Consider the following 15,736-nt stretch of genomic DNA (forward strand, 5'->3'; position numbering starts at 1 on the left):
TATACTGTGCATAGGAATTAAAAACAAGGAAAATGGCAAATATCACAATTGAACTCTAATGTTGGATATTGGCATTGCAGTCGATTAAAGGTCGAGTGTGTAGGCTTTAGTGGCATCTAGTGGTGAGGTTACAGATTGCAACCATCTTAAACTTCTACTGTGTGACAGACATGTAGGAGAAATACAGTGGCCGACACAAAACACAAATCTAAAGCCAGTGTTTGTGGGGTCTGGGCCACTACAGCGACAATGTTTGTGAGCTCCGTGGAAGAGGACCCACTTCTTATATAGATATAAACGGCTCATCCTTAGGTAACGAAATCACAGAGATACATATTTTCAGGTGATTACACACTAAAGAAGGCATGCTTATAATATTTAATGTTTCAATTGTGCCAATATATCCTCCTAAATCTTACACACTAGACCTTTAAGTACTGCTAAAATGCTAAAATAATAGCATCTCTGGAATGAAGAATGCAAACCATCTATTGTTTTATAGAGTAACTCCATTCAAAATTGTGTATGGAAAAAGCATCACTTAAAAGCATACTTTAATATTTTTTCAAACATCATCTGATACCACTCTCTTGTCTGTGCATTGTGTATTGAGCCAGAGTCAGGGTGGTTAGCCTAGCTGAGCATATTACCTCCTCGCTCCAGGTACATACTGAAAGGAATAGTTCAGATCTTCTCAAGTGGGATTGTATACTTATCTATAGTCAGTGTACATACAGTAGATGTCAGTTGGCATGCCTCCAACTTGAAAAGCCAGCACAGTAGTTGTTAATGGGAGCATAAGCAAAACATATTTTAACCACCTTAAAATAATCAGTGTCAGTTCTTGTGTAATATAAAATATGTTTGCAACTTTATCTTGCTGCAGATGGCCTATTTTAATGGAAAATTTTAGTCGTTATCAATGCTCTCTTTTAAACCACCAGACCCCATTGACAAAATCAGCAATTTTAGCTCACTATACACAGGAGCTTCTTGTGTACCGCAGCCTTGATCGGTTAGTTTGTTTGTGTTATTTTGTTACTGAATCTGAATCCAAAGGTAATGGCGAAAGTTCTGAAATTGCTGACTGACAGCAAGGTAAAGTGTTGACAATGGTCTAAATATAACATACACTTTAATTTTAACTAATACATATATTTTTTTAGTTCACTAAAATTGGTTTTGTAGCTGGCCCCCATGCACAGAAGTACATTGCTTAGCTTCCCTGGCAGCTCTTATCTCCAAACTAGGGGTGTGCTGATCAACATTTACAGTACTATAGGTAATACACTTATTATGGATAAGTATCTCATACAACCCCACTTTAAAAAATCTGAACTCTCCCTTTAACATTCAGATATTAGTGTGTTACAAATCTTCTCATCAAACTTTAAAAAAAAATAATAAAATAAATAAGTGTAGAAATATATTCTCTAATATGTTAAACTATTGACAGTCACTGTAGTTTAATCATTAATTTTTCAGGAGAGCCCCCACTTTAGCCGCAGAGGGACCCAAACGGTTGGGAAAGCCTGTATTAACCCCTTGTCACCTGCTCCTGACAACCAACCCTCTCACACTGCCACCAGTCCATTCTCATGCCTGCGTTCTGTCATCACCCCACCATCATCATCATCATCATCATCGTCGTCTTCATCGGCATCTAACGGTGTAACATCAGCCCTCTAGACGGCGCCTGTCTGTCATGCCCCTCCCCCCTCTGTCCCCCGCCAGGGATTCCAGGTAAGGGATCTGTCATCCCCACCCTTAGGGGACACCAATCATGTCAACAACACAGGGTCACAGATCAAGCCCGACAGAGGAGACGCACGGGATGGATGGCAGGATGGAAGTAGTAGATAGAATGGAGTGAGGGGTTGTAAGTGATATGATGAAGCTTGTAGCAGGGAAGACGGTATCCTGTGTTTAAGGGAAGAGGAGGGGTGGGACTACTATTGTTGAGGGAGGAGGAAGAGGACAGAAAATACTCTGACATGGCATATCAGAAGAGAAGAAGCCAAAACTTAGAGAGCAGGGAAGTTAAGGGGCTTTTAGGGAGTGACAAAGAAACTTATTCTGAAGACAAATTAAATCATATCTACCTCCCAAATCTCTTTTAGTCCGTCTCTCCCCTCTCTGTCGTTTACAGCACAGATATGTAGGTATAGCTGTTTCCAAGCTACTTTTTACTATAATTGATTTCCCAGGGAAAGGGGGGCTCTGCGGCTCTGCTTAATAATTAACTGACCAATCTTCAGCCCAGGAGAGGGAAGAGAAAGAAAAAGGGAGCGCGAGAGGAAAAGAGTGAGGCAGGCAGCCTCTTAACGAGCCACTTGAGTGGTTCAAACAGCACAGGACAGGCAGAACTAAGGAGACAGAGAGGGAGACAAAGAGGAAGAAACGCAGCTAGAGAGAAAGTCTGAGAGAAGAAACAGAGCACAAGAGAGGGGAAAATGGCTCTCTTGACGTCTCGGGTGAGCTTACTCCCAGTTCTTTTTTTCTTTTTGAGCTGCAGCATGCCCTATCTGAGATGCTTTGGGTCTTTAGTCCCCTCCTGTGTCTGCCAACTTTGCTCCACTGAGAATGATAAGATGAAAAAAGTTGAAATTGGTAGATTTTTTTTTTTTTTTGCGTATAAAGGGAAATTCTTCCACATTCCACATCAAGGAGTCTCTCTGAAATCCAGCCTACCCCAAAGTTCAGTCAGACAAGTTCACAGAGCTCCATCCTGCCTGCAAAAATTCAAAAATTGGAGAAAATGCAAATGACATTTTGTGAGATCACACAATATTTTAAACTTTTTGTCATATTTTGCCCCTCATTTAGTAATTTAACTCTTTTTTTTTCATCTGTCCTATCAGGTCTGTTCCACAGGGCCATAGCCCAGAGTGGAACCGCAATCTCCAGCTGGTCAGTCAACTACCAGCCCCTCAAGTACACCAAGATCTTGGCCCGCAAGGTGGGCTGCACCTACACAGAAACGGCCGATCTGGTCGACTGTCTAAGGCGCAAAAACTTCCGGGAGCTGGTGGACCAGGACATCCAGCCGGCTCGTTACCACATCGCCTTTGGCCCCGTGGTGGACGGAGACGTGGTGCCCGACGATCCTGAGATTCTCATGCAGCAGGTGACAGCACAGATGTGTTATGTGCTCAGGTTTTATTGTGCGAGAGGAGTGACTTGAGTTGTGATGACACACCAGACAGAGAGAACATGAAGAACTTGTTGCAGTAGATGTGTGTGACCTTTCCACAGAGTTAGGGGTCTGGTGGTGACATTTGCCAGCTGGTGTGAACTCACACCCTAAAATGCTGCAACAGAGTGAAGCTGCAGTGCTGGTGATGTAAATTGACTCAGCGGTATCTTCTAGACCCATTTTTGCTTTAAATTCCAAGCATTGTGTACTTGCAAACACTTCACCACAGGGTGCATGTCTCTGTTGTGAGCAGTTCATTCAAAGAGTGGTTTTCTTTAATCAGCTTCTTCAAAACAATTTTAAGAGGCCCAAACATGGGAAATAATGAAATGTTTCACAAGCACAAATAAAATATAAGAAATACTCAAAAATTCACCTAAGCAGAATAGCTTTTTTTTCTTATTTTCTGTTTTTTCCCACTTTATATTTAAGCCTTTGAAACTTATTATTTATTATTTAAACCTTTGAACGCAAATTGGTGAAAAACAAAAAAAAAAACCCTGGGGAAAAGGCAATGGGCAACAAGAAATGTTTCACTAATTCCAAGACATTTGTAGATTTAGAAAATATTTTTTAAGCAAGGGAAAGTCTATATTTAGAATGATCATAAATACACATTTAAAATTGTGTTCCAAAAAATATTTTTCCAGGTAGTTTCCTTGTTTCGGTTTGTTTGTTCAGGCTTTAAAGGGTTAATATTTGCCAAGTTGTGGAAGGCAATAACTATACGATGGGATAAGGATGTGCACATCCACACTGATGAGAAATCACATTCTGTAAACAGTGATTTAGCTCTCTCCAGGTGTGAGGCCTTGTAAATTTGAATGAGTTTTGTTTGGCTGTGTTTCTGTTGTTCTTTAAATCACTTTGAACATGATCCCATATTGATTTTGTTCACCCCTGTCCTTACTGCTGTGGTGTTGGAATGGAGTAATAATTGTAGTTATCATTCTTGTTGTGGCTGGTCCTTTACACAGTGCACCAACAAAGTCATGTCACATTGTACTTGCACTTGAATATGTATATATTCCTTCCACTTTAAGGAATACTTTGCCAGTTTTCAACCAGCTTTGTACCATAACAGTGTGGGTAGTATGTTTAAATGAACTGTGGTAAACTTCCCTACTTCCCCAGGTTTTCTGCCTCTTGCGGAAAAGCGAATGCCACAGCCCCTTTTCTCTGTTTTTTTCCTGTCATATAGCAACAATTTCAAAGTATTTGCATCTTACTACTGCATACACAGACCAGTTTTATGAAGAGATCATGTTATCAGAAAGTGAAATAGTTTAACTGAGCTCTCATACAAGGAAGAAAATGAGAGAAAAACTGACCTAAGGTAGGTAACAAGAAAACAAAGGAAATACAGATACATTATGTATATTAGAGATGCTGAGGAATACAAAGTTATGACAGTTGCAACTACTTTGTTATTGGGGTACCGGACTTTCCCTATCTCTCTATTAGGCATCCAAAACAATTCATAATTCAAAAAAAAAGAAAGAAAAAAAGAAAATCAGAGGTGAGCATCAAAACATTTCTAGCTGTTTTTTAAAGGGAAAAATATCCACATTTCGGAGCCTTTCAAGTTGTACATTTATTGACACTGTAGAGTTGTAAAAAACTTAACACATTGAACACCAAACAAATTGCACTCAGCATTATTAATGGCTGTAGTAATTTTAGATTTGTGACATGTACAGAGGCTTAAAACTCTGCCCTTTCAACACAATTTCAGCACTCAATATGTATTTCCTCTACTGCACCACCAGGGGGAGTTCCTCAACTATGACATCCTAATAGGAGTGAATCAAGGAGAGGGGCTGAAGTTTGTGGATGACAGTGAGGACAACGACGGCATCTCAGCCGCAGCATTCGACTACACCATCTCCAACTTTGTCGACAACCTCTATGGCTATCCTGAGGGTGAGCAACACCAACATTATACTCTTTTCAGGCTTCAATGTCCTCAAATTATGTCATCTACTGCATCATCAAAATCTTCCTATGGTCCATATACAGTAAAAAACTGACATTAAATCATCAAAATAGGACATAGTTATTTAAGTAAACAGAATAAATCATCAACACAATAGAATAATGAGCTATACATATAATGGCATGAAAATGTTTCCTGATGCTTGACCAAGATGTGACATTACACACCGCAAAAAAAGTCCTACTGACATTATCATGTGTTTCTCACAAAAAAAATGCATCAACAGCAATTTGTCCAAAACTGCCGCTCCCAGTGAAAATGCAAGTCTTAGAAACATTATGTCAGCAAAGGATGAGAAAAGAGATAAAATATGAGCCCAGAAAAGTATATCAGCTAAGACAGGCATACTAAAGAGATTGCCTATCATCGAGATTATCTTTCACCGTGGTGGGTCTGTGCTTTGGCCTTTGAGGCTCTGTGGGCACTAATGCCGTCTCTCATCATCCCCCAGGCAGCCAGCTCCCAATCACAATGCTGTTGTTCCTAACAGATCAGCCTGCAAACCTCTCACAGCAGGTCACAGTCAAAATACAGACACATTTGGATAATGCAGTCACGCTTCCTTTCGAGTGCCTGTCACTCATTCTTCCCTCTGAGAGGCACATTCTCTCTTTTGCCCTTTGTGTCGCTCAGTCTTTCCTTTCAGGTTCTCTCTCGAACATACATAAACACAAACAGAAGTACTTATGTCCTCTCTAAGCAATCTGGTTTCACATCTCTTGACCACTCTCATCTCTCAAAATGTTCTGTCCCTGTCATTACTGTCCTCCTATCTTATCACAATTTTCTCTTTTTTCCCTTCACCCTTTTCTTCCTGTCCCTTTCCCCCTCCCGCGTCCTGTCCTCCAGGCAAAGACATCCTGAGGGAGACCATTAAATTCATGTACACAGACTGGGCAGACAGGGACAATGGGGACATGCGGAGGAAGACCCTCTTAGCTCTGTTTACAGACCACCAGTGGGTAGCGCCGGCCGTAGCCACCGCCAAACTCCACGCCGAATTTCAGTCTCCAGTTTACTTTTACACGTTCTACCACCACTGCCAGACCGAGACGCGACCCGAATGGGCCGATGCCGCTCATGGTGACGAGATACCGTACGTGTTTGGCGTTCCCATGATTGGCGCTACGGATCTGTTTCCCTGCAACTTCTCGAAGAATGATGTGATGTTGAGCGCTGTGGTCATGACTTATTGGACCAACTTCGCCAAGACTGGGTAGGTTTCACTGATGATTTTATTTTCTATTAATAAATGTTGAGTTCTTTTTACTCTTTAGATAAACTAGCTAGGGTAGTGCCTCTTTAGTAGTAGAGCCGATGTGTCTTTCCAAAAGGTTTATCTGTTGTTAGAGGCTAGTCTTACTAACCAGATGTTTAGTAGTTGAGCTGATGTGTCTTTCTGAAAAGTCTGTCTGTTGTTCAGGGATGTTCTCACTAACCAGATGTTGATAGAGTTTTTAAAAGTTTAGTGCTCTGTGTTACCTTGCTGTAAGTTCGTAAATAAAAACTCTGGGGTATATTCAGTGTTTAGGTGTCATATCAGTGAAGACATTTTTTAACCAGACTGATAAAACCTTGACTAAGATGTCCCTTTTGTCCTTCACTAGGGACCCCAACCTTCCTGTCCCTCAGGACACAAAGTTTATTCACACAAAGCCCAACCGCTTTGAAGAGGTCATCTGGACCAAGTTTAACTCAAAGGACAAGCAGTACCTCCACATTGGCTTAAAACCTCGTGTTAGAGACAACTACAGGGCCAATAAAGTGGCCTTCTGGTTGGAATTAGTGCCGCACCTCCACAGTCTACACGAGGAGCTCTTCCCAACCACCACCCGTTCACCACCAGGCCCGGGTTCAGGCACCCACAGACCCTGGCCCAAAACACCAGGCCCTCGTAGCACCCGTCACCCCTACCCTACCTTCCCCTCTGATCCGGAGCCTGAGGGTTCAGAGCGTCCACATCAGGATCTCTTCCCTGGAGACACCCGTGACTACTCCACCGAGCTGAGCGTGACAGTTGCCGTAGGGGCGTCACTCCTCTTCCTAAACATCCTGGCCTTCGCCGCCCTTTATTACAAGCGTGACAAGCGGCACGAGATGCGACGCCACCGACTGTCTCCCCAGCGGGGCGGCCCTGCCAACGACCTGGCTCACAGCCAGGAGGAGGAGATCATGTCCCTGCAGATGAAGCACTCGGAACACGATGCTCACCACGACATGGAACCACTCCGGCCCCACGAAATCCTACGGCCCGCCTGCCCACCTGACTACACGCTGGCACTGCGCCGTGCCCCCGACGACGTGCCGCTGATGACACCCAACACCATCACCATGATCCCCAGTTCCATCACCGGCATGCAGCCTCTTCATGCCTTCAGCACCTTCCCCTCCACCGGTCACAACAACACCCTGCCCCATCCCCACTCCACCACCAGGGTATAGTAGGGACTGGCCCGACATAGCGCCACCTAAGGACCAGGAAGACTGGCTGATCTAGAAGGAAGGCCTCTGGATGTGGGCCTTTGTTCTGTTCTCTTATTCTCTTGTTTCTCCAAAAACAACTCCACCTCCTCCATCATGTGCTGTCAAACTAAGCAGCTCCACTGGTGGCGTGTGGAGAAGCAACTGAACTGCACGGCAGCAGATGATCAGTTAGGGGGGTGATTTAGATCTTTCAAAGATACTCTTTTCAAAGGTCTGCTGTTTCCAGACTAAAGCCCCCTGACATTTGTCAAAAGGACGAATGCGTTTCGCCACTTGCAGTTTTGCCTTTTTTTTTTTTTTTTTACTTTGGCTTTGTCTCTTTTTTCTCTCCCTGGTGTGCTTTGTGCATATATCGTTCTCTTTTCTACATCTGTGTCTCATTCCCGCTTTGTTCCTTTCATTTGACATGTGATTCTCTCCCTCTCCTCAGCACTCCTTTGCTCCAAGGACTCGCAAACTACTGAGCTGCAGGAGGGGGCGTAGAGTACATACAGTAATCATATAGCTATGAAAACATCGATATCTGATACTTTGTTTCTACCAGCATTCTTGGTGCCAAGTATGTACTACTGTGTTTGCTTTCTCATCGAGGGAGAAAAAAACTAAAGAAAATTCTAGAGTATTCCTATTTACTGTCAATTAACAGATGCTGTGTGTTCTCATGACCAAGTGCCAAACTGGCCTTCGATTGTGTTTTTTTCTTTTTCTTTCATCTTCTGTTTCTTTTTTTTTTCAAGCATTTGTTCAGTTGTTGTTTTTTGTGGAAAGAATTTTTGCTGAAAATATAGATATAGAGAAATGATATTATATATAGTTATATATAAATGTGTACAAAGGAGAAAGTATATAAATGGGTTTTCTCAGTGGGGATCTATGCATGAATTATTTTTAAAGCTGATGACGGGGGAAAGGACACTGTATCTGTCAATGCACGTTTCCCAAATCTAATCAAATCATATCGGTCCACTCTGGATATTTTTGGGGGTTTTTTGCCTCTCGGAACAAGAACACCACCGGAAATCCTGGTGTGTCCCAACAAATCCTCTTCACCTCCCAACGTTTTTTTTTTTTTTTTTTTTTTTTAAAAAGAGTCATTACCACACATATCAGAAGATGTTAAACAACTGTGAACACACTCTTCCATTCATTCTCTTCTACATGATGTCATTGAGAGATTTTTCTCCTACATCAAGGCGATCATCCCACAGTAGCTACTTTTTCTTTCTGTCTGTAAGGAGATGATTTTTTTTAGGGTACGTGAGGTGCCAAATCTGTCGTTGTAGCTTGCCTGTACAGAATTATTTTTGTATTTCAGTAAGGGTGAGAAACAAAGCAGAGACAGGCAGCCTTTGCTCTTTTACCTTCCTTCTCCTGTCTGCACCCCTATTTCCAGCACATGCATATTCTGTTTGATGTGTGCCTGTGAGAGATATAGTGTGTGTGTGTGTGTTTGTGTGTGTGATATGAGAGCAGCTTCACATGGGCGTAGGTGGGCCCTAATTAGACAGCAAAGAGATAGAGAGGCAGACAGGCAGGATCACCCCCATGGTAATAACTTAGACTCCAAAATGAGCTCCCTCCTGCTGTGTACCCAAACCCCCCCTCCGTATCAACATCACTTACCCCACCCCCCTCTCTCCGTCAGCTTTGTATTCAAGACTGACGTCCATATTGCAGCAATCGCCCATGATCCACAATGTGACCACAAAACTCCACCTGACTTCACTGTGTCAGCAGCATTCAACACAATTTTCTGACCTCGGTTCAGCTCTGCAATTATCCTCACATTCAAAGGTTAGCTCACGATGCTAGTGCTAGTGACCTTTTTTGGTGAGCTCATCAGTTGTATATTAAACTCTAAGCACACTGAGGGTAACCGGCGGGCTTTCACGGCCTGCAGCGCGGAGCTACAAGAAGATAAAAGGGGCTCGGATCTCCTAAACAGGGTAAAAGCAACACAGTTGGCTCTTTTCTTAGGGGTGAGAATGTGTAGCCCCAATTCCCTGCTATGGATCTCAAACATAGATCATGCTTAATATAGTTTCACAACTGAACTGCTGTTGTTTGAGCCCACAGGAACACATGGTAGCCTACATCCAGTATGGGAGAAGTTAGTCACCGGTGCTGTCTTTGCTTGTGCTCTAGCTTTAGCCTGTTTGTTTGTTTGTTTTTCTATTTTATTACTGCCTAACGGGGTGGTGGGGAAGGAGCTGGAGCGGGAGAGAGATACCTTGCTGCTCCTGTCAGAGATTTTTGTAAGCCCACGGAAAGGGAAACGTGCACAATGTAAAACAAAAAACAACAGACTCGGGCGTGCTGCAGGTGGATAAATGCTGTGGAACGGAGGATGGACTGTAGCGCAAGGAGAGGTGGGAAAGAGACTCTGGGAGGAGACTGGAGAAAGACTCACAGCCTTAAATGTATAATCAACATCAAAAGAGGAAGAACTGATCACTTGCGAATAAGGACATAAAAAAAGGCATGGCCATCTTTCTACCCACAATGTTTGCCAGGAGGATACTTTGTCGATCTGTCCATTGGAGGATCTAATATGTCTGATCAGACCGATATGAACCCTTTTGTACTCACTCCTGTGGATTAGGAGGCAGTGAGGGATTGTGAGGCAAACCTCGCTACAACATGGCTACAGCGACACCACCGGAGGTGAAAACAGAAACAAGGTATTTTAGTTTGGTCTGTTCTTTTTCCCTGTCTATTTTATAAGCTAACACTGGAGGGCGCCCTTGTGACAGATTTACTGCAGTCTGCCCACTCTGAGGAAACAGGATGTGCCAGGAAAAATACCAAACTGGGTGACAGGACAGAGACAGACACACAACATCTGGAAGAGGATCAAATCTGTACATTTTTAAGTGTAAGAATCAAACAGACAAAATATTTGTAAATATTAAGTTTCTTGTTTGTTTTTCTTTTTTGTTTTTTTTTTTGAGTGAATGAATGAAATGCTTATTTTGTGACAACGAAAGACAACAGGTGCAATTTCCAAAAAAAAAAAAAAAAGAAAAGCAGCAAGCTTTAGGTTTAAAACTCATTAATGAGTTAAAAAATTCTTTTCATGCTCTTAAGACTTTTTTTCTTTACTTTGTCTCATGTTGCCCATTATCACATGGGCATCCTGTAGCATCATGATTCCTCACCAGGAGAGTCACTGTAGCAGAAATTCATCTCCACTGCAGCCCCAACACAAAAGATGTCCAAAGATGCCGTAGTTTGCTTTTACTAGTTTCCAATGAATATTCAATTTTAAAATTTTCAATAATATAATTGAAGTCTGTGGTTTCATTGCTTCTTTGTTTTAAAATTTGCATTTCTTCTTTTTAACTTTTTTTCCAACCTTTATTAAAATTTTATTTTGAAATCTATCTTGTAATCCAACTTCACTCCTAATGAATCTGTGTTGCATGAAACTTGGGAGTATTTATGGAAACATCTCAGAGGCTAAGAGCACTGATAAAAGCCGGCTTTGGCCAGCTAATGCAACGGTGGCGTCGAGGACTGGCCCATGATTGATGGTCAGGACTTTTAAACTGAGACACTAAAGTGCAATCAATTAGCTCACTTCACATGTAGCAGTGTTTACATGTAGCCACTAAATCACATGTGGGACAGACATTAGGGCTTTGATACCATTAGATGCCTCATAGAGTAATGAGATCACACAGGTGGTCTGACTTTTTCCTTCTACACACTGTGTTGCATTGTGGTTAGGGAGGTTGTGTTACCCTGCGGTGATGTGATGTAGCAGTGAAGGGTTTCATGTTCTAAACAGTTGAGAAGGTGGATGAATCATTAGGTAAATCTAAGAAGTCCAGTGCTTTATCAGACTCTGTGTGTGTGGATCAGGCTGGATGTATGTGGACACACACTTAACCTCGTCTGTGTTAAGAAGTAAAGCCGGCCCGGGGCTGTATTTTGGTTTGTTTTTATTTTTACATGCCCAAAAACTGCGGTCAGCCAAGCTTACCAAACTAACCTAATATCAGCGACGTCATTCAGAGATCATGTGTCAGGTCAGTGGTGCACGGACGCACATGGTTAACTCCCCGCAATGGCAAAGAGTGACACACACTCACTCGTATAAATCTCTAGCTTGGTCTATATTGCGAAGTTGCACCTGTTGTCTTGTTTTTACATTCTTTGTTGAATTCAGAAACCCAAGACTTGAGATGAAGAAAAATGTTAAATAATGGAATTTTAAAAAAGATGATTATTAAAAAAAAGTATAGTAAAACAATATAAATAAATGAGGTGATGATATTTCTGTTTACTTTAGAAGTTATTATACACTGTATGCTGTGATTCTGATCTGGGAAACATTAAAGACATTCATAGCCAGTCTGACAGTTTTGTCTCTTTATTGAATTAGGGAACAGAAGTTGCAAATATTCAATGAATTAAATTTTAATTTCTTAAAATGAAAATGTCTCAATTTATTTACATAGTAGAAACAAAAAAAAAGGAATCCAAATTCTGAGTTAAAAAAAAGGATCAGAAATCATTTGCTCTCATCAAACTTTCTGTCTTGTATACATGTTGACAAAAATGCTGAGTTCATTAGTTTATTACATTTCAACTGATTAAAAAAATGTAAATATGTGGCATCAGATGCTTCACAAAAATGTAAAAGAAAAAATAGTATCTATTTGATACCAGAAGCTTGAGTGAAAAAAAAAACAAAGAAATAATTCAAATTAAGAAAATAACATGTTATACTCAATGAGATAAGAAAGAAAACATTTATGCTTTGCTCATACATTGACATTTCAGCTTTACTGAAAATGGAAAAAAAGTTTTGCATCAGGCACATCTCAGAAACAAAACAAAACAACAAAAAAAAACTTTTGAGAAAACAGTCACATCGTGCTTGATCAAAAAAATTGTCCTTTTAACGACAATACCACATGAAAACTGAAAGGTATTTTAAAAACAGGAAAAAGGAAATATTTACATCACACACTTCACAAAAAAGAATTCTAAATTCTGAAAAAAACACAAAAAAACATCTTGATTAAAGCAAACTCTGTGACGTGTACATGTTGACAATACCACCTTATCTTTTGATTGATTAAAAAATAGAAATATGATGTGTTTGATACCTAACAAAAAAAACATATTCAATTCACATAAAAACAATCCAAAACATGTATACATACAGAACCAGGTACTTAATTTGAATAGAAACACAGACATTACACATTTTGAGTCAGGAAAATCACATATGACACTCAGTTAGATATAAAGAATAATAATAAATTTTTGTCTGCATGTTGACATTTAGAGTTTATGGTCTCTGAAAATGTACATATTTAGCATCAGGTACTTCAGAGAAACAAAAACAAATAAATACTAACTTTTAGTAAAGAATCACATCTCATACATCCATATATCTTACTTCACAAAAAAAACATTTTTCTGTATTTGAACAGGCATACAGACTGTTTTAAAAACAGAAAATGAAATGTAAAAAACTTTAAGGAAACAAAAACAATCATTAAAAGATCAAACATTACATATACAGATCTTTTCAGTGACAATATAATGACATGCATCCGTCACATAAAATCATAAATTCAAACTCTGATTTAATCAAACTGGCAACAAAAATTAGAATGTTTAATGTGTTCCTAATACATACGCGAACTTAACGTATCAAAAAGTATTTTAGAGTGTCCCCATCAACGTAAACATGAAATTAAATTATATTACTTAAATTAAACATGTTTAATGTGATCTCAGGTAAAAATGAGCACTAATTGATTTTCTGATCTTTAATTTTTGCAAGTCATAGTGGTAGAAATATGACTGTGTACCAACAATATCTTCAGCCTTGTTGTCTTTGGACACCGTGTTACCACATGAAATTTTCTTCTATATTCTATAGAACAAGTAGGATCCAAATATCCATGTGAGGATAATCAGTCTTTATGACGAGAATGTGCTTTTCTGAAAGCACAAATCCTATAGTCTCTCACTTGATGTTAAAGGACTCTTTGATGCTTGCCTCAGCTTGCTGTGGTGTGATACTTTTCCAGGCGGCAGGGACTTCCGCCGGGTTTGCTGTGTATTCTTCGGCAAACCTATCGTTGTATCTTCCCATTACATATTTCCAGTAGTCCGATGCCTGGAGGCTTGCATCTGGAACAATTTTCCAGTCTTTGAAAATTTCTCTGTAACGCTTAAAGGGGTGTGATTCACCCTTTGTAGCACTGCAGCGAAAACAAACGTCACTGATCACAGAGGAAGTGCATATGTCAATGGCAAGTTTTTCTGACCCGCTCCACCTGTATGCACCCAGGCCATCTGGCCGATGTAGTGAAGTCCAGTGCTCAGTATGTGCTTGTCCTCCTGCCTCACAAGGTGCTTTACAGAATGGACACTGTTTACCACATCCAATCAGTTTGGTGAAAAGCTCGTTCTGAGGATTCACATGAAGTTTGTACAGTTTGTTTTGAAGTCTGTTTTGTTAAACTTCTTTTTAAGAGCTTCTGCCATGTCCTTGATACACTTGGTGAGCCAGTGAGCAAACTGTTTCTGGTCGGCATTGTTCAGGATCATGAAAGCACCAAAAGCATCCTGGGAAATGACCAGTTTATCACCAAGTTCCTTGCAGACATCTTCAACAAAAGTCTTCAGGCTGCCACTCTGTTTTGTTTTAGCTTTGTTGATAGCATTGTTAATGCTCCTGATACATGACTGAACATGTTTATCCTCAAGCTCAGACATCGTAGACCCTTTTGAGAACCGTTCCACTATTTGTTCAAGGATCCAATTCTTGACATAATCCTCATATGAGCGGATATGTAGCTCAGATACTTTTCAAACTCATCTTTTTTGAAAGCAAATCCAGTAAAATTGATACTGGAAGAACATTCGAGTGCTGAACTGCTGGCTTGTCATCATTTCTCCATGATATCAGGACCCAAGGAACGGTTGACAAAGTCTTCCACTGCAGGCTTCAAGCAGCGTTCTGTGAATTCTTCTGCCTTTTTCTGGCATTGGTCTCGTTCATGAAACACGTCTTTAAAATCAGCTCGAAACTTATCTTTGTTTTCGGTTCAGACATCTGTAGGGATCATTCTCATGTATGAAGTCTTCATGCATTTTCTGAAAAACTGTCTGGCTGCAATTCCACAGATGTGCTGTTTCAGAGAAACTTCAAACTCAATGTCTGTCTTAACATCCTGTTTGTTTTGGAGCTTCATCAATCATGAAATTAAAATCTCCTGGATGTAGGTGTCATGGTAATTGCTTTTTCTTTGTATTTTTTCTTTCACAAACTGTGTGCAATCTGTATGATGCTGTCAGCCATTTCTTGTACAGCCTTTCATTGATCTTGATGTTGAACCCTTCTTGCTAAATATGTTTTTAACTGGTTGAAAAGAACTTCTGGTGTATATTTGAAAGGATTACTGTCCCAGAATCTTTCAGATTTTTTTTACTTAATGATTCACTGCACACATGACTCCCTTGGCCTTAGATTTGTTCTCAGGTTGTAAGACACTTTCAATGTATATCTCGTGGACTTTTGATTTTTGAAAAGGAGAGTTCCTTTTGTTTTATTCCACATTTTATCAAATTCTTTGTCCAGCTCTTTTCTGTCATCTTGACTTTTTTTTTCGGACATTCTTCAATCAGCGCACACACTCTCCCCTCTAACTCCTTTGTGTGGTTCTCCTTGATTCTATCAAGTTCTGTCATTCCCTGTCTGATGTCAGCTGCTGCTGTGAGTTGATTAAACACAGAGCTCTCCATTTCTCGTCGAAGGCTCTTTGCACTGTTTGCAAAGTCTTGTCTGTACCTTCAACTAGATAGACATGACCCTCTGTTTGCTTGAAGTACTGTGTCAAATTGTCAAGAATCTTTTTCCCATTTAGACAACCGCTCTGTGCATAGCTTCACTTTTCAAATGAGTGACAAGTTCTCTCATGTCAGAAATCCCAAATTTCACAGCAAACTGTGCCAAAATTGGAAATTCTTGTCTCAGCTTTTGTAACCCATGTGTACATTTCTTTTTTGAATTCCCATTCCCATTTGTTGAA

At 40.5% G+C, this 15,736-nt stretch overlaps 1 protein-coding gene and 1 pseudogene across 1 annotated transcript in view; one reads left to right on the forward strand and one right to left on the reverse strand.

Annotated features, from left to right (window-relative positions):
• Positions 1 to 7,792, forward strand: part of nlgn2a (neuroligin 2a) — a 222,632-nt gene extending 214,840 nt beyond the window's left edge. Inside the window, exons 6-9 of the mRNA XM_042512113.1 lie at positions 2,862 to 3,127; positions 4,966 to 5,119; positions 6,042 to 6,408; positions 6,800 to 7,792. Coding sequence (XP_042368047.1) covers positions 2,862 to 3,127; positions 4,966 to 5,119; positions 6,042 to 6,408; positions 6,800 to 7,634 — 1,622 coding nt within the window. The 3' untranslated portion in view covers positions 7,635 to 7,792. The remainder of the gene's footprint in view (positions 1 to 2,861; positions 3,128 to 4,965; positions 5,120 to 6,041; positions 6,409 to 6,799) is intronic.
• Positions 7,793 to 14,120: 6,328 nt separating this feature from the next.
• Positions 14,121 to 14,902, reverse strand: LOC121962403 (annotated as a pseudogene).
• Positions 14,903 to 15,736: the final 834 nt, after the last annotated feature.

This window comes from Plectropomus leopardus, chromosome 23, assembly GCF_008729295.1.
Source record: "Plectropomus leopardus isolate mb chromosome 23, YSFRI_Pleo_2.0, whole genome shotgun sequence".
Classification (NCBI taxonomy): Eukaryota; Metazoa; Chordata; class Actinopteri; order Perciformes; family Serranidae; genus Plectropomus; species Plectropomus leopardus.